The sequence below is a fragment of the Halyomorpha halys genome, unplaced genomic scaffold (genome assembly GCF_000696795.3).
Source record: "Halyomorpha halys isolate HHAL.00 unplaced genomic scaffold, Hhal_1.1 Scaffold1102.1, whole genome shotgun sequence".
Taxonomy (NCBI): Eukaryota; Metazoa; Arthropoda; class Insecta; order Hemiptera; family Pentatomidae; genus Halyomorpha; species Halyomorpha halys.
In genome coordinates this window covers 150,143-173,805 of record NW_027109254.1, presented here as the reverse complement: position 1 = coordinate 173,805, position 23,663 = coordinate 150,143, and the positions used below count along the sequence as shown (strand labels likewise).

Sequence of the window (23,663 nt, the reverse complement as noted above, 5' to 3'; positions counted from 1 at the left end):
TTGATTACATATCTTTTGTCATGTATTTTCCTAAACACACATTTTCCAAACACGGGCTCCTCCCGTAGGATTTTATTCTAAAACGACAAAAACAAATTAATTATAATTTAAAAATAATAAAATTAGTTTTGTAATGTTAAAATAAAATTAATATGTACCTACTTCCCCAGTACTTATGCACCTGGCAGGCTTTTTTAATTTTTTTTTCATGAAATGGCTCTTAACAGAAGATGATTGATTTATTATCAGTTTTATTTATGATATTATTAAGGGTCCGAGATCGGTAGCCTCCGTCTGCATTCGGACAAATTCGACATTCCATCTAAAGTCAGGCTCCAAGCTTTTAAAAACGAGTAGCGTTGCCCGTCCTGTTGTAGTTTTATCAGTATCTTGAGGTAGCTCTTCCACTCTGATTCTTTGTATGCAACAAGTCAAGAAATCCTGAAATAGATTACATTTATCGAGTTAGGCAAGAACCGAAATTGCGAAAATGGTCTTTTCCCCCGGGTTCAAAGAAAAAAAACCGCCTATCGTACACCTATTACTAGGAAATAATTTCTTTATATTTCCTGTTTTGACAGTTACATTTCTGATTTTGGGTAATGTCGTGTGTTTTAATGAAGATAGACTTCGCATTCATAACAATTTAGATAGTGTTTGGGAATCGAATTATGGCCCGTTTCTGAAAAATTACTATTCTCCCGATAGGCAAAAGTTTAGAACACTTAATGATGAAGATATTTTTTCCAATGATTTACCTCCAGTCCCTGTACCTGGTTCAGACCGTTGCTCAAATATTGCCGACAAAGATAAATTTGACTGCTTACCTCGGGGACAAAGTAGCGAAGAATCATGCACTTCCAAGGGTTGTTGTTATTATGCTTCACCGCTACCCCATATTCCATATTGTTACTATCCTACTGAGTATAACAGCTACAAGTATACTTCATTTACAAAAACAGAGCACGGATACAATGCAACTCTGGCTCAGCAGTTTAAGTCACCTTATCCCAACGAATTTCCGAAGTTATTTATGGACGTTCAATTCATATCAGATGAGTTTTTACTGATCAAGGTATGTTTAATTATCCTTATTAATCATCTCTTAATATGTTTGCTTTATTTGCTTTTTATGATATGAGTATTATAATTGTCAATTGTGTTATTTATGTCATTTGTTGGTAGTTCTTATATTTCTTGGTGATAATTTTGAGAGATTAATATTCACTATTGAAATTGAAGTGCTTTCATTTACGGGAATATAAATTTATTACTAGTGAACAATTATTTTATGAAATTTTATTCTATTTAATAGTTTTTATATTTCTTTTTTTTTTAAATGATATTCTTTTATTTATTGATAGACTTTTGTCAAATCATTAAAATGTCATTAAATAAATGATTATTAAACTTTTTGCTGATTAGGACATCCTCAGAAGAGAAAAAAGAAAAAATCACTTAAATACAGATTTTTTTTTATCAATACTACTTTTTTATTTATTGATAGATATTACAATCTGCCACACAGTTGTGGACAATAGGTAATAGTGATGAATGATCTCATACATACTAAAATTAAATTAAATAAATTTTTAAAAAACTCTCTTAAAATATATACAAACAGAAGAATAAACAAAATGAACATAATCAAACTATCTGTATGAAAAATGAATAAATAAAATAACATGATGATAAATTAATATAGTCTCTAGTCACATTTACACTCTAATATACAATATTTACACAATCGACCTGAGGATCCCTGAGCCCACTCTATCCCCCACGTGTGAGGGGTAGAGCAGAGCTCCAAAGATCCCAGTGCATCCCTCTCGCCGCATCACTGGTAGTGAGTCAGTGGAGCCTGAGCAAATGCTCTAAAGCCGCAAACACTCAAATTGAGTGGAGAATCTGACCATTGCCAGAACTCCAATTGTCAATTTTTATTTTAATAAGTCTCTTGGCCACTGCCGTTTCAACCTTCTTGGTGGGCTGTAGCGATGGGTGGAACTAGATAAGGTTTGAACCAAAGGATTAGGATGGTTGGAAAGGTTTATATGGAATTTGGTTGGTATGAGGTCAACAAAAGGGATATGTAGGTCATAGTGTAGTGTTGTGTTGGAAACGTAATAGGGTGCATTATCATATTTCTAATCACTATCGTTTGAATTTATTTAACCGGTAAAATACTTGAAATACAATAAAATTATATTCTAATTCTTTCATGCTGGATTAATTTTTATCTCAAACTAGGAGATCCAGTAATGCTTCGCTATTACTATAGTCCAGACGCAAGAGAATAAATTCCGTAATATTTGCTTACAACAATGTTCTGAGTGAAGCTTTTGAAACTGGAACATTCATTTTTTTATTTATTTTCTTTGTGAGTGTTAAGAACAAAAATCGCACTTTGAGAACTCACTGGTACTCAAAGGTATGAGAATCATAAAAGTGCTATCCCAATCTTCAAGATTAAAAGCTTTACTTCAGATAAATAATTTAGTTTAGAGGTTTAGGAATTGAGGTCGTGATATGTACATATTTACAGAAAAATATAGAATGTTAATTAACAACAAATAGTTTTCTTAAATACTTCCGATTATCAAGCTATCTAGTGGCAACCTAATGAATTACATCCTGAGAAACTTCAACATCAGTCCGGTAGATGTAGGTGTTGTTTTCTTTGTTTTTTTAATATTCCGGAATGATGATATGAAGTTGCTGAAGAGATATTAGTGAATATCTAAGTATAGAAATATAGTCTGCGTGGTTTCATGATGAGTGCTGTGCAGCTAATCTTTAAAAAAATCTATGTATTATAGCTGAACAAGAAGTAGTATAGAGAGAAGAGGAGATGATAAATACAAGAAAGAAAACAGCGTTAAAAAACCTCCAGGTTGACGATTTTGAGGAATTTAGAATATTTTCATTACAACAAATATTTCAAACATTTTTAACGTGTTCAATCATTAATATGAACCCAAAACACCATCCCAATCTACGATCTATTAGCAATCTAGTTACGTAATTTTGCTGATAGCATATCTTATGAACCATTCAATTTAGGCAATTGTACTCCTCAAGATATTCAAAGGAAAGCTTTACAGAATTTGAAAATAGGATGTTATCAGAAAGACAGAGGAAATATGGTAGAGATCGATATAAGGGTTGTGAAGGTGTTGTCAATAAAAGGTGTTGTGAAGAACTAGCAAAAGAGGGGAGACGATTTTGGTTGTTATGGTTAGGTTTGTTTATGATATACGGAAAGTTATTGGTTAACAGTGTCTATTTTACGAAGTGTTTCATGGAAATGGAATTAAGTTACTTACTCCAAGAACTTATATTACCGTATATTACATAATTATATTCATTATAAAATGAATAACAAAAATTACTAATTGTATTAATGCACTATATGCAATTTTTGTTCATAGCCCAGATGAGGTCCTGAAATTCTGGCCGAAACGTTGGCACTTATGTTTTTACTCATTTGTGTTCTTCACGGATCGAGATCTAACCATCTTCTCATACAATATTCTCGGCAATAATATGCATCGTTAATATAACTAGTTTGGGAAAGTTAGTAGAAGTTGTCTATGCTTAGTCTTCATTAGTTCTTGAAAAGTAAAAACCTACAAGAATATAAATTCCAAAGTATTTCAATTGTGGATCAGAGATAGGTTGTGATGTCTTGTTTTCATCAGGAGTTTTTATGTTACATTCGAATACACTCCTCCTCCCACCTTACCAAAGACGTAGGACTGGAGGTGTGAATAAAAGGAGGGACCACTTGCCCCAGGCTCTAAGGTTCTACAGATTAAAAGGTTTTTTTTTCTTTCTTTCTTAGGTATATACTTCTGATAATTTAAATATTACTGGAATATCAGTAACATCTATTATACTATGCTGTTACAATCATTCATTGACATATTGATCAGTGTAACTCAAAAAGCACAATGCCTATAAAGTTGAAATTAAAGACCTGATAACAGATCATGTTGGGGCGAGGATCCCAGAGTGCTTGGATCATAACCTTGTGGGTTCGATTCCAACCTGGATCAATTAATGTGTACTTCAGCCATAAAAAGAAAAAACGATTAAATTTTTAATTGATATTCCCTCCGCGCTATATGGGCAATAAGCCCAGTTTTCAATAAATTTGAACTCTTAAGTGGTTTAATTCCACTTATTTGAAAGATGGTGAGATTTTCTACAATAAAAAACTAAAATCATTTAAATCAGATCTGTATTAGCAAATACTTGTACTATGGGTCCATCTGTAGTTTGTAAATATATAGGGAACAATCTCTATAATTAAAGCGTGATGTAACTGTTTGTAAGGTCCACAATTCTGACTTCTCTGATTCCCTGTATATAAAAAAAAATGCGATTGGGATTATTATTAGCAAAGATTTATTGAATTGTTGACACATGTTTCTGAAAGCATTGCTAAATTTTTAAATTAATTAAATAAGTATTTGGGCATGTTCCCTTAGAATTCTATTCACTTTGAAAAGAACGAACATTTGATACAGACGATTTTTAAAATAAAACCCGTCACTGGATTGTGATTTAAAACAGTTTCTATGTTGATTTCAATTTTTACAACTAAAATAATAGTTAAGAATTGTTTCGAAGTGCTTTATATGCCATGAGTATTTTTGTTTTGTTGGATGGATTTCCTTCTTAATTAAATGTTATTAAACTCAGGATTCTAATGGGAGGCTTTAGTTTTCAAATTAGTTACACAATCATTTAGAGACAAAGTAAAAAGCAGTTTCTCTTATGGAGTTAAAATTTTTAAGGAAAACCCACTATGAGCAACGAATTATAAAAATAAACGAAATAAGAAAAACAACAAAATAAAATAAATTTATTGCTCGTATGATATTCGTTCTTCAGTACCATGAGTCTGCTGAAGGGATAGGGCGTCATAGATTATTTCCCAGGAGATAAGAGGAGTTGATTAAAAAAGAAAGGATGGCCATATCTCGATGACATCATAATGAACACAAGTTTTATTTTTCAAGATGCTAAATTATTACAAGTTAATATTACAATTTGTAATGGTTTACGAAAACAAAACAAAGCCAGATACGATAACTTGCATCTTCCAGATATGTGTTAGCTCTACACTTAAATGATGCCTGGGATAATACAACATACGCGCTTAGTTATGAGTAGAAGGTATTCGGATTCATGCAGGCGTTATTCTACTTTATTCAGATCCTAGTCTTATCAAAAGGATACCTCCCTATTCTACCCATTGCGGGTAAAGTTTTAATTTTGCCACAGAAACGAAAGTCAATTCCGGATTGTAAAGATCTTCACCTCCACCCCCACGGCTACGAACGGCCCCCGTAGTGGAGTCTGGTCTATCTTTTGAAAATAGTGTCAATTTTCTAATATATTCTAGTTTTTAACCACTTTTCCAGGTTACATAACCGACGCAACATATTGTCCAGCAGACTTATCATCTATAAGTTTCTAATAATACCTTTGTGGACCTATTGGATACTTTGGCGTGGGATGCATCACATGCGACGAAGCCAAAAGGAGGGAAGTGTGTTAAAGGGTGTAACATAACCACATAATCAGCTTTGAAATTTTATGGCTCAATTTCACCTCAAAATATAAAATTAAGTCTGCTAAATCTGTCAGTCTGTTTCTTTGGGTTCTATTTTGAGCGAACCCCCCAACTGATTTTGGAGTTCGATGTCTTAAGCTTCTCAGTGAGTTATTTCAACAATTTGAGCTCAAAAAATCGAAAAATTATTTTATTATATTTTGTAACCTTCTTAAAAGATTGAGTTCACCTGGTGGCAGATATAGTCAGCACATTAAAATCATCCGAGATTAAGAACGTGGGGTTACCAATTCTAATTAAACTTTGAAATACAACTAGATATTTCCAACTATCAGGTCTACAATGAAACTAAGATGTTAGGTCATAAAATATTACACACGTCTCCGAATCTAATTATTTTGCAACCTCTAGCAGATTCGCCCTTGTAGTAGAAAAAAAATATTTTATATAATACAATTAATTACTATGGCACCCCATGAGTATAACTTGTTCAAACCTAACCTAACTCATTGTTAACACTTCTGAACTGAACTCGGAAACGTGATTCCACTAGAGTACCAACAATCTTTTTGGTACGATACTTTAACTTAAGTATCTATACTCGATGGACATTCTTCATATTTCTTGTAAAAGGAAATGGATTAAAATATAAAATATTAATACATGAAAAACTTAAAACGTACCAATAATAAATAATTTAATTTGAAAAAAAACAACGACGCAGACTGACGACGAAGCTCTATGTTTATATTACTATTTCTTCTTAGAGAATGTTCTGGGATGTTCTTGTATATTTCCTTAAACTAAGTATATTGTTAGCGATGTCCATAAAAAATAATGAAACTTGATACAGTAGTTGAGTGCCTTCCACTAAACGCTACCGCATTTGGCAATTATATTCAGTCCCATTATAACAGTGAATGTCACCGTACAGAAAGCTTTTGTGTAAACAAAGTGTAACATAAAACACACGTGCAAATATAAAGTAAGTGTATTAATGTGTTTTCAGAAGTCTTGGGTTTCAATCTGATGTGAAAGGCACCAAGTTTCGTTATTTTTTAAAGATATTACAAACAATCCAATATGCTTCGTGAGATATGCAAGAACATCCCCTCTCATGGAAGTATAAGATGAAGGTTTTTCCGTTGTTTTTTTTTAATTTAATTAAATTATTTTTTATTCGTTTAAAATGCGGGGTTTGGTGAGGGTTTTGTAATAATTACATTTTAATATGTTCTTTCTACATTCCTAGATTTTGATCTAGTGCGATTAATTTGATGTGAAACCCAATATTTTCCTGTTTAGATAACCTTGTTCTTTGTTAGTTGATTTGATTTATCTCCCTTACATACTTCAACTAGGGCAGAATGGGCGTGTTATCCTACAGATTAGATTGTCATCCTATTTTAGCCAGAGTGGGGAAGTCCAGATTTATTCATCATACAAAAGTTACTATCCTCTCTTCAATTGCTGGGACTGAATGTAATAACTTACTTTAAAGTCGTAGAAAACCTGGCATTTAAAACCTATTAACGTTAATTTAATGGTGATTTTCAAGTAGTATTCGCACAACCAATTTATTAGAGATTGACAACCAAATGATTTATAGATAATTGTATTACACCTTTTTTTTTATCAATCTATAAAGTAGAAATGATTCCTTTGCTTGTTAAAATGATGCATAGAATTATTCGTTCTAAATAAAAATAAAATTATTTGTGCGGCTTAAAAATAATAAATACATTTCTTCATTTTTACGTTTTATCACCGTTGTTAAATAAAAGTAAACATAATAATAGAAATTTTCTGTGAAATAAAATAAAATAAGCACTTAGAGCCTACAAAATATAAAACCGAATAATTAAATAATAAAGATCAAATATTAATTTATTCAAACCAACCTGAAAATAAATTGAAATTGTTGGTGAAAAAGCTTACATTGATTTATTGCATTTCATAATTAATAATACAAATTTGAGAATTCATTCTGTGCACAACTTATCCTAGTTTAATCTTTTTGTCTAACAATGAATATCAAATGACAATATATTGTCGCTTAAGCCACAGCTCATCACAATACATTGTCATTCAAAAAAATAAAATACATTATTTTAATTTTTAAAATATAATAAAAACTAAACGCATCATTCCATATCGTTTTAAGTAACGTTTTGTTGCATACCTAAATAAATCTTTCTGACTTCGAAAATTCAATCCAGATATCTCTAGAATGAAACATTAGTTTTTTGGTGTTTTTTTTTTTCAGAGTTATAAGGTTTTACAACCAAAGCAACGATACTTATTAATTACTCTGAGAATTACTACAAAATTTAAATTGTAATGTTAGCTTAGATGGTCTCTTCACCTGCACGGTGTTCATTGCATAAAAACGCCGGTTTACGTAATCAAGCTGTAAATTTGCAAACCTCCTATGGTTTTAGAAACAATATTTTATCGAAGATATTTTTTTGGGTCAACAAAACCAAATGATTTTAGTCTGTTTGACAGTTACAAAGACTTGAAATACCACGCTCTTATGTAGTAAATTGAAATATAATAACAAAATTTATCAATTTTCCTTCTTTAAGTTGTTGGCACATTTAATTATTTGAAAAAAATCATTATTAAACGACTAAAACAATTGGCACCTTCAGTTTAAAAATTCGAAAGTTCCTTTTAAAGTTTATTAGTTAGGGAAGGCGTTCAAGGTGCCTAACCCAAGGGCGCTGTTGCGCGCAGTGGCAAGTTCAGTCTCTCGCCTGTTGTGATAGTGGTTTTATCAGTGTTGTGTGCTGGTTATCATTTTGTTTCTTTGTTTATTTTAAATTTCGAATTATTGAAATGCATTAGATTTTTTGTGTTTAGTTGAGATTAGAAGTAGCAAAAATGGTGTTTTCACCTGGGTTCAAAGAAAAAAAGCCCCCTCTTCTACTGCCAGTCCCAGAACAGAAATTTGAAATATTACCTGAATCCCGTTGGAGAAGATGTATGACAATATTACTCTTTTTCGTGTTTCCTGTTGTGGCATTTACACTTCTCATTTTAGGTAATGTTATGTGTTTTAATGAGAATAGACTTCATCTCCTTCAGTTGAGGGAGGCCACTCGGTTCAACACTAGCTTGAATAGTGTTTGGGAATCACATTATGGCTCATTTCTGAAAAAGTATTATTCTCCTTTAAGGCAAAAGTTTAGAACACCTTTGAACGATGAAGGTATTTTTTCCTTTGATTTACCTTCACCTCCTGTTCCTGGTCCAGACCGTTGCTCAAATATTGCTGACAATGATAAATTTGACTGCTTTCCTAGAGGACAAGTTAGTGAAAAAGCATGCTCTGCCCGGGGTTGCTGTTATTTTAATACAACAGCTGAACATATTCCGAATTGTTTCTATCCTAAGCAGTACAGTAGCTACAAGTATACATCATTTATGAAAACACAGTTTGGATACAATGCTACTCTCTCTCAGCAATTTAAGTCACCTTATCCCAAGGATCTTCCAAAATTATTCATGGACGTTCAGTTTATATCAGATGAGATTTTACTGATCAAGGTATTTTTAAATTTCCATAATAAACATTTCTTCATCTTTATTTTTATTATTTGTGTTTGTTTTTTACTACATTTGTTCTAATCCTTGTCTCTCTACTATAATTTTACCATCTTTGGATTATAGCCAATACAAAAGAAAATCATTTTTCTAAAGTTGTGTCTCTATCAAAGCAAAGCAGCAGTATATTAATAAACAGTGCATATTTATTTTTATTTATAATAATTTTAATTAAGTAATAGTCACTAATAAAATGTATTGTTTTCATTTGATTACATTACTTTATTATTTTTTATAATTTGTTGAATATTAGAAGTTATTCTATGAAACAACTCTTTTGTAAAATTATCAATGTACATATTAGTTCACAGTTCCCGACTTCTAATGTCTACCATTTGTATTTGTATAAGCTCTTAAATGTAGAATTTTTATCCTAATTGTTGTCATATATTGACGTGTGAAGTTTTGTCTCAACTCAAGTTTAAAATAATCTATTGCCTTGGTTTACATACCATTGGTTGAATATTTTGCTATGAAAACCGTTATAACTTATAATTTGAAAAGGACTTTAATTCTGTTAAATAATAATCCCCCCTCATATTGACTTAAGTATTTGTCTTCACAAAAAATTGTGCTACACTACACTGTTGTGCTTATCCTATTTCTACTCAAGTAAAATAAGTTATGTCTCTTGTCTTCAATTATTCTTTATTTTCAACATACTTTTACTTAACTATTTCCATGTTACTTCGGACGGACAACTTTGGTACATTAGGCCATGCAGTATTTCTTTGAAAATACATATAAAAAAGATAAATAGCAAAATATTAGTGCCATGATGGCTGTTGTCCTGTTGGGATCTATGGTTGTTATGCTATCCATTTGCGATTCCTCACTAGCCACATCTTTTTTTATGTATTTATCCTTTATGAGACAGAGTTAATCTCCTTAAGTTTTTAAGTAGTTATATTTTAACAAAAATGGTCTGATAACTTATTATGTATAATTGTGTAATCTCTTATAAACTACTCTGAAGTAAAACATACTTATTGTTAGTGCCAATAAGTGCCTTATTGGGGGCTTTCGAATTGTTGTGATGCTTTGTATTTTTTGTTATAATTATAATTATTTCAAATTGTTGAAATGTATAGTATTTTTTATTAAATTTATAATTATTTCAGATAACAGATGAAAAAAATACTAGGTACGAGAGTCCAGTTCCAGAACTACCTACTGCTCGCAAAGTCCTAGAAGCTCCTTTATACAGATTTGACTTGAACCCTAATTCAACTGGTTTCAAAATTATTAGGAGCAGTAACAACCTTACCATGTAAGCTTTTATTATTTTTAAATTACAATAAAATTATTATATACTTTTAGCTTGGAAACAAGTTTTGGTTAAGTGCAAACCATGACTTGTGTTTTCAACTTATTCGATAATTTCTGAAAAATAGGGAGATGTGAAATTTTTTTTGGAATTATACCGATTCACTTCTATAAACTTTTTAATTTTTTATTTGATTTTCACTGCGCTATAACTGTGGTATGTGGTTTATCTTTTAAGGATATTGTTAATTTTCCTAACCTTCTCCACTGCAACTCTGAAATTCCTAATGGAACAAAGTAGTTTTTTCTATCAATTATGATTGTAACACAAATTTTAAGACTAATTTGAGCATATTTTTGATAAGATGTATCTTCAAAGGGTAAATCCCCAGAAACAATTTTTTACTGTTTTTGAAGATGCGCTTGCAAACAATGGAAAATTAAAAAAATTGTTTCAAAATTCTGTTTATCACAATAATCTGTCATCATAATTCAGGCATTTCTTAATGGTGACTTCATCATTTTAGTCTCCTCAACTAGTACAGGAAACTCAAATTATAATGATGGAGTGTTATAGAAAATTGTATTCTAAAACAAGTTAGTTCTAAACTTTTTTGTTTACTTCGCTTATGCAGAAATCATACAAATAAAAAACGGTTAACTTTTTCTTATTTTTTTATTTTTATTTTTGGCACTTTATGTTTTATGTTAACATCAGAACACTTCAGTTCAAAAGAGTTCCAAATATGAATTAAAATCTGATTTACTATTAAAATACATAAAGAAAATGTTCCCCTTTCCGTTAAAAATTTTAGAGTTAAGTATGCCACAGATGATTAAATAATCAATATCCTCAAAAGATATATTGCATGCATATGTTATGATCCAGAAACATCAAATAATATTTTCAATCATTTTTGAGGTTAGTGGGAGTGAACATGCATAGTGGTACACCTTATATCGAATTAAAGTTTATTATCAATTGTTTAAATATAGAATGACACAGTTTGCAATCTAACAAAATGGTGCTTATTCAATGTAGAGTATATAATGGAGTACCTGTTATTTGCTGTAAATGGGATTCGCTTTGCATTATTTCATGTATAAAGCTATTATGACGTTCAGAAATAATGAAAACATAACTATAATGTCTGCTATTGTAATACACTTTGCAAAATTGTAAATGTTATCATCACAATAATATATTATAATATTTTGTTTCACATCATTTATGAAAAAAATTTCTTATTAATTTTTTTTTTACTCTATTTTTTTAATTCTAGTTTCAGCTTCCTTTTATAATATTTATTTGTATCCATTTTTTACTATTCATTTCTTTTAATGTAGCTAGTAGTATTTCATTTATAAATCAAAAGATGTAATAATCTTGATACTCCTTTCATAATTATATCCATATTAATTTTGTTTATTAGTTAAAAAAAATGTAACAGTCAACTCTAGTTCAGCATCACCTTAAAATTTTATTCAATTGTACTATCTTTTATAAATTTCAAAGTTTCTAATTTAAATAAACTTATTTATTTTGTTAAAATGGTTTTTAAAATGTTTGTTATCACTATGACTAATTTAAGAAAAATATTTGTGACCTAGGAGTAATAAGATTACCCAAAATGAAGTTTATTTGTTTAGTTATTTTTGATGTGTTAGTTCAAAAGTTAAATCAGTAAATATTTTAAATTTTAGCCTATTTTTTAAAAACATACTATCCATTAAAAGTACTTGTATAAACAAAATAGCATATTTACTGTTTATGTAGCTTTGATACTGAAGATGTTGGTGGATTCACATTTTCTGATCAGTTCATACAGTTCTCAGCTCGACTTCCGACTGACAACATTTACGGTTTGGGTGATTCAAGACATAAATTTAGAGTTGGAACTGACTGGAGAATAGTTACTATGCATAACCATGACAGAACTCCAGCCAATAATGTGAGTATTTCTTTATTATTATTGAAGTAACAGAACAATTAAATTGGATTTCTTTAGCTCTACTGTGAGATACTTCTTTATTGTTTATTGTATTCTATTTGTTGGTTTCAATATTTATGTATTAAAATAATCTTCACATGTTATGCATTTTACCAAAAAAGAATAAATTAACATTGTTCTACATAGTTTTAAAATATTGTATAACCTTGTCATACTAAAATTTAGTCAAGAAAAAAAACCTCCATCTATTCCAAATAGTTTCAAGCTGATTTATATATGGAATGAAGTTTTACCAATTTATGCTCCATTAAAATTTATTTTGAATATTTTTGCTAATTATAATATATATTTATTTTATTTTGAATACCAATGTCAAAAATTTGTCAACAATAAATTTGCATTGCAATGATATACTCTTCGCTTAGGAGAATAAAATTTTCATATTTCAACACATTTATGAATGATTAATGTATAAATAAATCAATAAGAACGCCATTTAAATTTGTTTATGATACTTAGAATTATAAATTATTAATATTTTTTTAGGTTAATTGAAATATTTCCTTCTATAAAAGTCTTATTTATTTAAAGATTTTTTTTAATTTTAATTTTTTTTTTCTAAATCGTACTATTGCCAAAAAGTATATATAAGAAGTATAACATTAAATGAAGAATTGTACATAATGTTGGGAAGATTCTCTTTTCTTGGACACTTTTTATTGAATTTTCTTAAAAACTAATAAATTAGTTTCATTTTCCCCAATTTTCTTACTATTCTTAAGCCTTATCAATCAAACAATAAAAACAAAAAACTCTAAGTTTAATTACTGAATTAATTTACAATTGTTTAGATATTACTTACTTAAATCTCTTATTTTGACCAAGGGATGCTCCTATCCCTTACCTGGGGAACTTTATTCTTTATAATTATTACAGAATATAAAGCAACTGAAAATGAAAGAAAGAATTTAATTCCAAAATAAAACCTTCTATACTTACTGTAGTAAAAAAAAAAAAAATAATACACCTAATAGTCAAAAATAAAATCAATGTAGTACAATAAAAAAAATATTAACTTAGTGTAATCTAAACCACGTGGATGCTTGTAATTTAGTTCTTCTCTCTTATCACTGTCGGCATTCATTTTCAGAACACTGTTTTGGGTACCGTCCCGATCTCTTCCAGAAGTAAGAAAGACTAGATTTGTTAACAGTAATTATCTAGCTCAAAGTTGTCATAGTTCTTTCTGACTATCAACACAACTCATAGGTACGTTACTGCCAACCATGCTCTCACTGTCTCCTGCCTTTTTTATATCCTCTGCATGGCATTAGTGCACATTTTTCTCAGCATCTATTGTAATCCAGATAGGTGTTGGAAATTAATTTATACCTCTAAAATTTAAACTGTAACAGTGTTAGATATTGAAATCTTTAAAAAGCAGGTTTCTGTACATATATGTTTATTAATTTTCTTATGTTTAGATTAAGAAATATTTTGTAAATTCTATTAAATTTTTTTATTTACTTTGTTTAATCTTTTTATTTCAGGTGAATGGTTATGGGTCCCACCCCATTTATATGGGATTGGAACCTGATGGGTCAGCGCATGGTGTTTTTGTTAGTACCTCATATTCTCTGGGTGAGAAGTTATTCTTGTTCATAAGTTCATACCATTTTATAATTTACAAATATATGGAAGATGATGGAGGTATATATATTTTAACTATATTTTCTAAAGCAATGATGGCTTGAAATATGACTAGCTGATTTTAACCGTTTTCAATTTTTAAATCAAGTTTTAAAAGTAAACAAAAAAAGTTTTAAATGATTTTTTGGATAGTTACTAAATTGGTATTTGGTTATACCAGGTAAGGCTAAGTATTCTTTGCTGTCATATTTCCTGGTCTTCTATGGATTCTTATTTTTGTGTAAAGAACCAAAGATTGGAGACATGCTTTGAAATCCATTTGTAACTGGGATATTCAACTTATTTCTATGTCCCAATAATAATCAGAGTAGGGCAAGCAGTGGAGTGGCTTGTAACTCTTACTTTTACCTTATAGTTTTTTGATATATTCTTACAAACAACTGAGTAATATGACATCATAGATCATAAATCAGATTTTTAAAAATGATGGGTTAAACAATAAAATGATTCTAGTTTTAATATGAATGTATAATTTATCCTTTCTGAACTACTTTCACTTCATCTCCCAATATAGCAGAAGTATGGCTGACAGTTAAACTTTATTTTCGATATCTCGCTGAACTTTACATATTCTTGGAAACATTTTTATCATTTTGATTTTTTGGTAGATTAAGATAATTAATTAAGAAGATATTTGTGTTAAAATAGCCGTAAATAAGTTGCTATTTTTTTTTTGCTAGATGTTGCTCTGCAACCATCACCTGCTATAACCTATAGGATTCTGGGTGGTCCTTTGATAATAGGAGTCTTCTTAGGACCTACCCCATTAGATGTGAATACCCAATACGTCTCAACAATTGGAAAGCCTCACCTTCCTCCTTATTGGTCTCTTGGCTTCCATCTCTGCAGGTATAGAAAACAATTGCCAAGTTATGAACTATAGAAGCAACTGTCTCTTCATTGATTATTATATTTGTTTTAAGTACTTTCAACAATATTTGGTTTTCAACATAGAATTTTTGTTCATTTGTGAAAGATATTTTTGTGAACAGTTGCTCTCTGTATAACATAGTTTGCAAATAATCATAACATGAAATTATTAGACTATTTCATCTATAGATATGGATACAAGTCTCTTGATAATATGGCAAAGATTTGGAATCAAACAAGGAATGCTGGAATACCCTTTGTAAGTAAAAATTAATAAAGAACATATTAATTTTAAGAAAAATGTTGAGTTAAGTTTTTTATTTATAAAATCTAGCTCAAAGAGAAAGGAACATTTGCAATGAAGAAGGGTTTTCCAGGTTTAGTGTCAATAAATTCAATTAATGCTGTTTTGGAATTGTACTTTAAAGCTGTTCAAATATGTCAACTCTCAAATGGATCTGATTATAGTTATATCATTAGATTCCTTGTAATGACAGTGAAGTGACCCTTATTGAAGATAAGTTATTATCTCAGTTCTATTACTTCCAAGGAGTTGAAAAACAACTCTCATCACCACAATGACCATTAGAACTTAGGTATTCATTGTACATATAACTAAGCAAATATCAGTCAGTAAACAGCAGCTTACTGTTTCGCTATCCATGATTTGGTTAGTGTGTACTGGAAGCAAATCAGGGCTAATAAACTGATTGGCTTTGGTTATACATGTGTGTGAGTGTGTTTATAAGTATATACACATATACATTTGGTAAGTATATAGTTTGTTGGTATACTCAAGTGTCAATTTAAGTTGAAATTGGGGCTTCTTGCAGTAACATCAAAGAGTTGGTATTCACTCCTAGGGAAGACTGAATCCCTTAGTCTCATCCTCTTGGAGGGATCTAAACATTGTGCCTATGATGACCAATGAACAAATGCCAATGCATTGGTACAATAAAACAGTCTTTCATCTACAACTTGGTTGTCGTTCATTTGCCTAGCGTGTGTGGGTGCCTTCAAATTATAGGGTTGGAGCCATGGTATTTGGTTTCCACTAAAAGAGAGACTAAGGGATTAGGTTTACACTAGGGAAGGGGGCCCAATACCCACTTGTTTATTGGCTCTGATTTGTCTCCAGTACACTCTAATGCAATCTCAACCAAAAAAGTGGTCGTTTGTCGTTCTTTGGCCAAGATTTACTTCATGTGCGCTTGCATTTCAATGTCTTATCATTAAAAGAAAAAAAAAATATGAACTTAATTTTTCTAACAGTTTTTATTACTTTTTTCCTAGCATAATATTGGATTTGGTAATCTTTTTGTATTGTCTATATATTTACTTTTAATAAATATATTTATTTTTATTTTTAAATTAGTTATTGGCTCTCTACATTTTCATAATTTAAGAAAATATAAGCTCATAGTAATACAATTACACCTTATGGACTTCTTTAAAATTAGTAAGGGTAAGATACACAAAACCATAAAAATTAGTAAAACAAATGAACTATCTACACGCTCACTGTATTTTCATGATCTGATCAATAGAATGTTATCTTTGCTCTCTTAGAAAGTTATTCAAATTAAAATCTTAGTGGTGTAATTCTACATTTAGTTTGTTCTCCTCATTTGCCATGGTTTTAAAGTGATAATTTATTTATTTAATCATCAAGTAGGGATGCCGAAATACCCTTATGAAATCAAATAATTTAACTAAACATCAATCTACCTTGTAACTGCAATTTACTTTTTGTTTGATGAGCTATCTATTAAAGTACTCCCATTTAAGTTCGGAAATATTGTGTTGCAACTGCATATCGTGGTTCAATACCTACAGGGGTTATTAAAATATCTTGATCTAGTTGATCTTCATTTTTTTTTAAATTACAGTAATTTGTTTAGTTCAATTTGTAAAGAATAAGTAATTATTTAAATAAAAAACTTACATCCTATTCCAGTTTAAAGCTTAATGTAAATAACACTAAGCAATTCAGTAGTTTTTATTATTTTTTTTAAAGGACCATCCTTTAATAAAAAGCAAAAGCTTGAAAACCAAAGTCCTAAAATCCTGCAAGTGATTTTGGTGATGAATTGAGGCTAATACCACAGCGATATTGCAGCTTAATTAAAAGTTTATCTAACAGAATTGTTCGAATCCACGAACAAATTTCAAAAAGCTGGCTCAAATTTAAAGATATTGTATCTGTCAGTCTCAGGCTTCCAAACAGCATTAAAAGTTAGTTATATTTTAAAATATAAATGTCACCATGTCAGCTGTTCTAAATGTAGGTTTGAATGAGGCCATGAATTAGGAATAAAATCTTTAATGTTGAGAAAAATGAATTTTTCACATAATTGTTTGATATTAATTTTTTATAATAAAGCAATAAAAAAAAAAATGTAGCAGTTTTTCAGGTTTATAGACTTTTTTTTATTTATTATTTCTGCAAAATGGGATTGTTCCAGTTAATTCAATTTTTTTTTAATTTGGGATTTGGAATAGCTTAACAATATTTTAAAAATCTAGTTCTAGTATAGTTTAAAAATTACTCATACTGTTTTTTTAAAAAAACAATCACCAGAACTAAGGTTTTTAAGATTTTTTAAAAACTTTTTTTAAGATTTTTTAATTTGGGATTGGAATAGCTAAACAATATTTTAAAAATCTAGTTCTAATATAGTTTAAAAATTACTGATACTGTTTTTTTAAAAAATAATCACCAGAACTAAGGTTTTTAAAAAACAGTATCAGTAATTTTTAAACTATATTAGAAATAGATTTTTAAAATAATGTTAAGCTATTCCAAATCCTAAATTAAAAAAAAAATTTTATAAACTGGAACAATCCCATTTTGGAGAAATAATAAATAAAAAAAAGTCTATAAACCTGAAAAACTCTTACATTTTTTTTTTTATTGCTTTATAATAAAAAATTAATATCAAACAATTATGTGAAAAATAATGTTTCAGTCATAAAACTGTGCTGATTTATACTTGTGTTATTTAATAAAACTGAGCCTTTTTTTCAGTATGCCTGATAATGGCTTTATAGTTGAAACATTTTAAATAAAAATATACATTTGGTGAAATATTGTGCAGTCTAATTATTATAGAGATTTACACCCTTTTGCTTCTCCATACCTCATGTATGTTGAACACAACACTGATTGATTTATGACCATTATAGCATTTGATTTTGGTATAAACATTGATCTATTTGCCTATTTTGTTGTGAAGCAAAAATTAATTATAATATTTTAATTGTCTTTTCAGGACACCCAGTGGACAGATCTTGACTACATGATAAATAGAAACGACTTCACAATTGATGATGTTGCTTTCAATGGCCTAACTAAATTTGTTGATAACCTGCATGAAGTATGAATTTATTGCTTGAAATTACTTGTTCTATCTAAATCAAATCAGATTTATAATTTAATTTTTCCTGTTTATTGTAGATCGGCATGCATTATGTTATCCTTATTGACCCAGGAGTGAGTGGTGGTGAAGCAGCGGGAACATATCCTCCTTATGATGAAGGATTAAAAAGTGACATTTTTATTAAAGATCCTAGTGGAAAAAAACCATTATATGCAAAGGTGATTATTTAAAAATCTAATTCAGTATTATTTTATTATATTTATTAAATTATGGTCCTTTTAAGCTTTTAAATTGAATCTGTTCCGCTACAACCCATGAAGGGTAAGAGGTGCTGTACTTTGTAAGGAAATACTGTTACTAGACCAACGGTTGTGCAAGGAAGTGGTTTAGTCAGAATCATGCTTGACTGTCAGATTTTTACTTTATTTATGGTACACACTTTATGAGGCTGGGAGGACCGCGGAGAGCTCCCGAACCCATTGGGCTGACTCTTATGTCTTGACTTTATGTCAATTTGAAAGAATTTAGATTGAAAACTGTGTAAATGAGTATGGTGGTAAGGAATGGATATATTAATGTTTAAAACATTGGATGTCAATGCCAATTGCTTATCTAAATGTAGTTGTTAAAATATAACGTAGATTAAACAAATTATAAAGTGAGTCGAATTTGATTTACAGTTTTTACATATTGGAATTACCTTACACAGACCAGTTTTCTTACTGAAATTCTACTTTTAACTTTCAATTTAAATAATAATTATTTTTGGAAATGAGAATAAACATTTGATCTCAGCTTTTGCAACTAGGTCTAGGACTATAATATTTTTATAGTTGTGATCCCAAAAGTAGCTGTTATGTAGATTATTTTCACTTAAAATTTATATATATATCTATATTTTTTTTCTTTATTTTTAGGTATGGAATTATAATTCAACTGTGTTCCCTGATTTTAGTCATCCTCAGGTTATTGCTTATTGGTTAAAGATGATAAGAGACTTCCATTCACAGCTCAAATTTGATGGAGCATGGATCGTAAGTTTGTTTTATTAGATATTATATTCTGCTGAATTCAAGTTTCTAAACAGAGAGTTATCTATGTTTTGTTATTTTTGTTTCACATAATTTGTAATAATTCCCTTAAATAGAATATAATAAATAGTTTTGGGATTGGTATTGTTTTTAAAATTTGACTTGCATGATGCTGATTTATTTCTCTGCCATTCTTTTTTTATTATTTTATTTAAAAATTTTTAATTTGCTTTGACTGCTTACTTTTCCCTTATTTTTAAATAATCTTTGATAAGCTATCAGGTATGAATCTAATTTCATTAATAGAGCTTCATTGCTTTGATTTTCTTTGAAATCACACTTTTATTCAAGATCTAGTTGCTTACTAATTAGATAATTTTTGTTATTTTAAAGTTATTTAACCATAATTTTAACAATATTTTAAAGATATTTTGCTACAGTTGTAAAAAATCGTAGAGGCATATACAAATTTTGAAAATAGAATATAGAAATGGTATAGATATCTGTGAAGATAGTATTATGGTTGATTCACTCATATTTATTGATATTTTGTTAAGCTCCTTCCCTTACTTTATTTTGATAAAAGGTACATTTAGAAAACAATTTTATTTATAAAACAAAACAAAATTGCTTCTCAGAATTTAAATCTTATTTCTTTTTGTTGAACATTGACTAAATATTTGGATAAATATAAGATAGAACATTTTTTTTTTTACTTTAATTTAATAAATAAATAACTTTTTGATCATTATTATGATTTGTATATTAAAAAAAATATTTTATGCATACTTGATAAAATTAGATCTACTTTAATAGGATGCTGGATTATTGGGGCATTTTCCATAGAACAGTATAAATATTGAATTATAAATATAAATTTGTAATGCTTAATTTCGACAATGCATTGGTTAATTGAGACAGAAAAATTACTGTTAAATACAATTCCAAGAATGAAGAAGTACGATAATGGGATGTTTAATAGGTTTTAACTTATTAATAATAATAAGTTTACAAAAGAATAAAATGGAAAACTTATACATAACATTTTGGAAGAAGTTTGCATCTACTTTTTCCTTTTTAACTGATGATTTAAGTATTTTCTTTTATTCAGCTTTATGTTAATCTGGTAATACTATGAGGAGAGGGTCTACTGTATTTATATTCTATTATAGTTTCAATTGACTTGTTATGTAGTTTGTTTTCAATCAATTTGAAAAACCTTTGGTTTTTTGCTCACTATGTTAAAATTAAATATTTAAACATATTTTTTAGCTGTTTAACTTAAAACAAACTTAGTTCATTATTTCTGTAGGATATGAATGAGCCATCAAATATGATTGATGGAAGCTTAGATGGCTGTCCAAACAACATGCTTGAGAATCCTCCATTTGTTCCGTATGTGGATGGAGGGAAATTGAATTATAGAACCATTTGCATGTCTGCTAAGCACCATGATGTACAGCATTATGCTTTGCACAACGTCTATGCAACCTTAGAAGCTGCTGTTACGGCTTTGTGAGTTTATATATGTATTATTAAAAATTAAATATGATATGAAAATTGGATAGAGTAATAAATATAGTATTGATAGTAATGTTGATCAATAGTTAACAATTGAGTGAAATATTAATTAGTTTTTAAATTATATTTATATTTTTTATTGTTTGATAACCTTCTATAGCTTTAAAAAGTTTGAACATTTTATGAGTAGGTTGCGATTGCACAAAAGTATTCTATGTTTCTTAATGTAATTTTTATTTTTGATCACCCTTTATGTAGTTTTTCATGTTGTGATTGTGAAATGTAGTTATGGTAATTCTCCTGAATATAGATTAGCGATGCATAATTCATCAAAACTGAAACTCGCTTAATACTATGGGTTTCAAACTGGTATGAGAAGATATAGATGCATTTTGATGTTTCAGTTAAAAAACCCATTTCTTCTGAATACTGACTTTATCTCTCAACAAGATATTTACCTTCATCAATACTCTCATAGCAGCAAGCAAATCTATTCAGCCCCTTTTGTTTGAAGCCAGTCATCATGCTGTATTCAGGAGCATTATCTTAGCTATTCTCTTCTTTAATTATATTACTGTCAGTTACTGCATGTGTTTTTTTTTTTTTTTTGGCTGGAGTAATCATTGAATAAAAAGAGAGAAAACTATTACATACTGTAAAAAAAGGGGTTAAACTTCCAGTATTTTTTAAATAGCAATAGGTTTTGCAATGACTTACTATTTGTATTCCATTCCAAAATAAATATAACCACGGTAAACAGATTGTAAAAAGTCAACTTTTGATTTCCTTATTCCGGCTTTATTTTATCTTTCTTTTAATAATTGATTTCATATGTATAGTTAATATGGGTAATAGTGGTTCTCTTGTTGTATATTATCAATTTATTACTGAATTGCGTATGTGTATATTTCTTCTCCAATTATGATAAAATATGCTTTTTTCACTGAATTAGTTAAGTTCATGTCCAACTTAACTAAGTTTTGCTAACTTTACCATGCAAAAATTAATTGAAGGGAGGGTGCTAAAATAAAAACTATCTAAGTCCATTTTTTCCAAATTTAGTTATAAGTCATGTCTATTAAACAAACGTTTTCTATATTACTCTTCTTTCATATGATGAAATGATCATACTTCTTAGTATTACAAAGAAAGTGTTATGAAATTCTGAGGAAGAAATAAGAGGTAGGTCTCTCTAATTAATTGAATAAAACAAAAATTATAAAATTTGACTCTGATCGTTTTTCCCTCGTTACAGTTCAATTTAATTTATAACTTACTATTTATTTTTCTCTTATTAAAATAAACTATTATTTAAGATTTTTTTAATGCTTTAATGATTAAAAATTAAAACAAAGTGTTCTTTATTACTGTCAATTAGTAACAAAATTTTATAAGTTATGGACTTTCTAAATATCTTGTAGTATGACATTTCTTTCCACCTCCCTATTTAAAAAATCTATGTTATTTCTTTATTGGAAGATCATTTATTGATCACGTGCAATATATAAAAGGAAGATGGTCCGGTTGCGGTAAAAAAAAAAAAACTCCAGTAGTAATTAAACTATTTAATGTGAGCCACCGTTTCACTCCACGTTGCAGGGCTAACTAATGTAATTAAACACAAAAATGGTAAAGTAAACCCACAGTTTTATGTATACTTCCATTCACTAAGCTCTGTGACATTGGGGGAAGTGTTGGCTCACATTAAATAGTTGAATTACTATTCGATTTTTTTTACTGCACCTGGACCATCTTCCTTTTATTTATTAATTTGTTATTTTTTTTAAGCTAATTTTGTTTTATTTTAATATATTAAGTGAGTCTTATAAAAAAAATAAAACTAAATCAGCATTATTTAACTTAGCTCTATGCTGAACGTGAGAAATGGTATGAGGCCGTTGGTCATCTCCAGAGCTAGTTCCCCTGGGCTGGGCCACTATGCTGGACACTGGAGCGGTGATGTTATGTCATCATGGGATGACTTGGCTCAATCTATATCAGGTAGATTAGACAGATTTCACTTGATTGCATTTCTCTCTTGTAAATATATACTACAGATATTATTTTTGGGTCATTTTAAATTAGCATTATTTCCAGTTTATATTATGAAGTTATGAAAAAAGGCTCGGCTCGTTTGTACACTGTGAACCACTTTTATACTATTGATATATTGATGTCTATCACATCAATATAGCCTAAAGTCTTCCTCAGTAAACAGTCTGTGTAAAGCAAAACATGGTCCATAGTGTCCAGATGTTAATTTTTTCATGACTTAATAAAATAAGCTGAAAATAATGCTAATTTATAATGACCCAACAATAATATCTGTAGTATATATTTACAAATAGATATTTAGTCGGCTAGATCCAGATTGATATAGTGTAACATATAAAAGGATGATAGTTCAGGTGCAGTAAAAAAAACTCACTAATTAAACTATTCGTTTTGCCCCACTTTACTGGCCTTCATCAGGACTTACTGAAAAGAAGTAAATACAAAAAAATCATTTTTTTTGTGTGTGTTTACTTCCTACTTTGTGGGTTAGTAAAGAATAGTAAGCCCTGCAAAGTGGAGCGAAATGTTTGCTCACAATAAATAGTTTATTACTACTATTAGAGTTTTTTTTACCTTATCTGGACCATCTTCCTTTTATAAACCTTTCAGTCTTGTATACTAGTATAGAAAACCTTTAAAAGTATTTTAAACAGTTTGACTGTGGTTGAGAACACACATGCATATA

The 23,663-nt window shown here is 29.3% G+C and overlaps 1 protein-coding gene across 2 annotated transcripts in view; it reads left to right on the top strand.

Moving 5' to 3' along the window:
- The first annotated feature begins 371 nt into the window (after positions 1–371).
- The window catches only part of LOC106688304 (lysosomal alpha-glucosidase), a 28,394-nt gene continuing 5,102 nt past the window's right edge, over positions 372–23,663 (top strand). The window contains exons 1-11 of one of the 2 annotated variants that reach the window (XM_014432695.2): positions 372–1,075; positions 10,315–10,463; positions 12,237–12,411; positions 13,962–14,052; positions 14,802–14,970; positions 15,181–15,250; positions 18,264–18,368; positions 18,449–18,589; positions 19,289–19,405; positions 20,715–20,917; positions 22,788–22,924. In XM_014432695.2, coding sequence (XP_014288181.1) covers positions 491–1,075; positions 10,315–10,463; positions 12,237–12,411; positions 13,962–14,052; positions 14,802–14,970; positions 15,181–15,250; positions 18,264–18,368; positions 18,449–18,589; positions 19,289–19,405; positions 20,715–20,917; positions 22,788–22,924 — 1,942 coding nt within the window. In that variant the 5' untranslated portion in view covers positions 372–490. Of the gene's footprint in view, positions 1,076–8,343; positions 9,137–10,314; positions 10,464–12,236; positions 12,412–13,961; positions 14,053–14,801; positions 14,971–15,180; positions 15,251–18,263; positions 18,369–18,448; positions 18,590–19,288; positions 19,406–20,714; positions 20,918–22,787; positions 22,925–23,663 lie in introns of those variants that run through there. The other variant, XM_014432694.3, reaches the window with a different exon arrangement.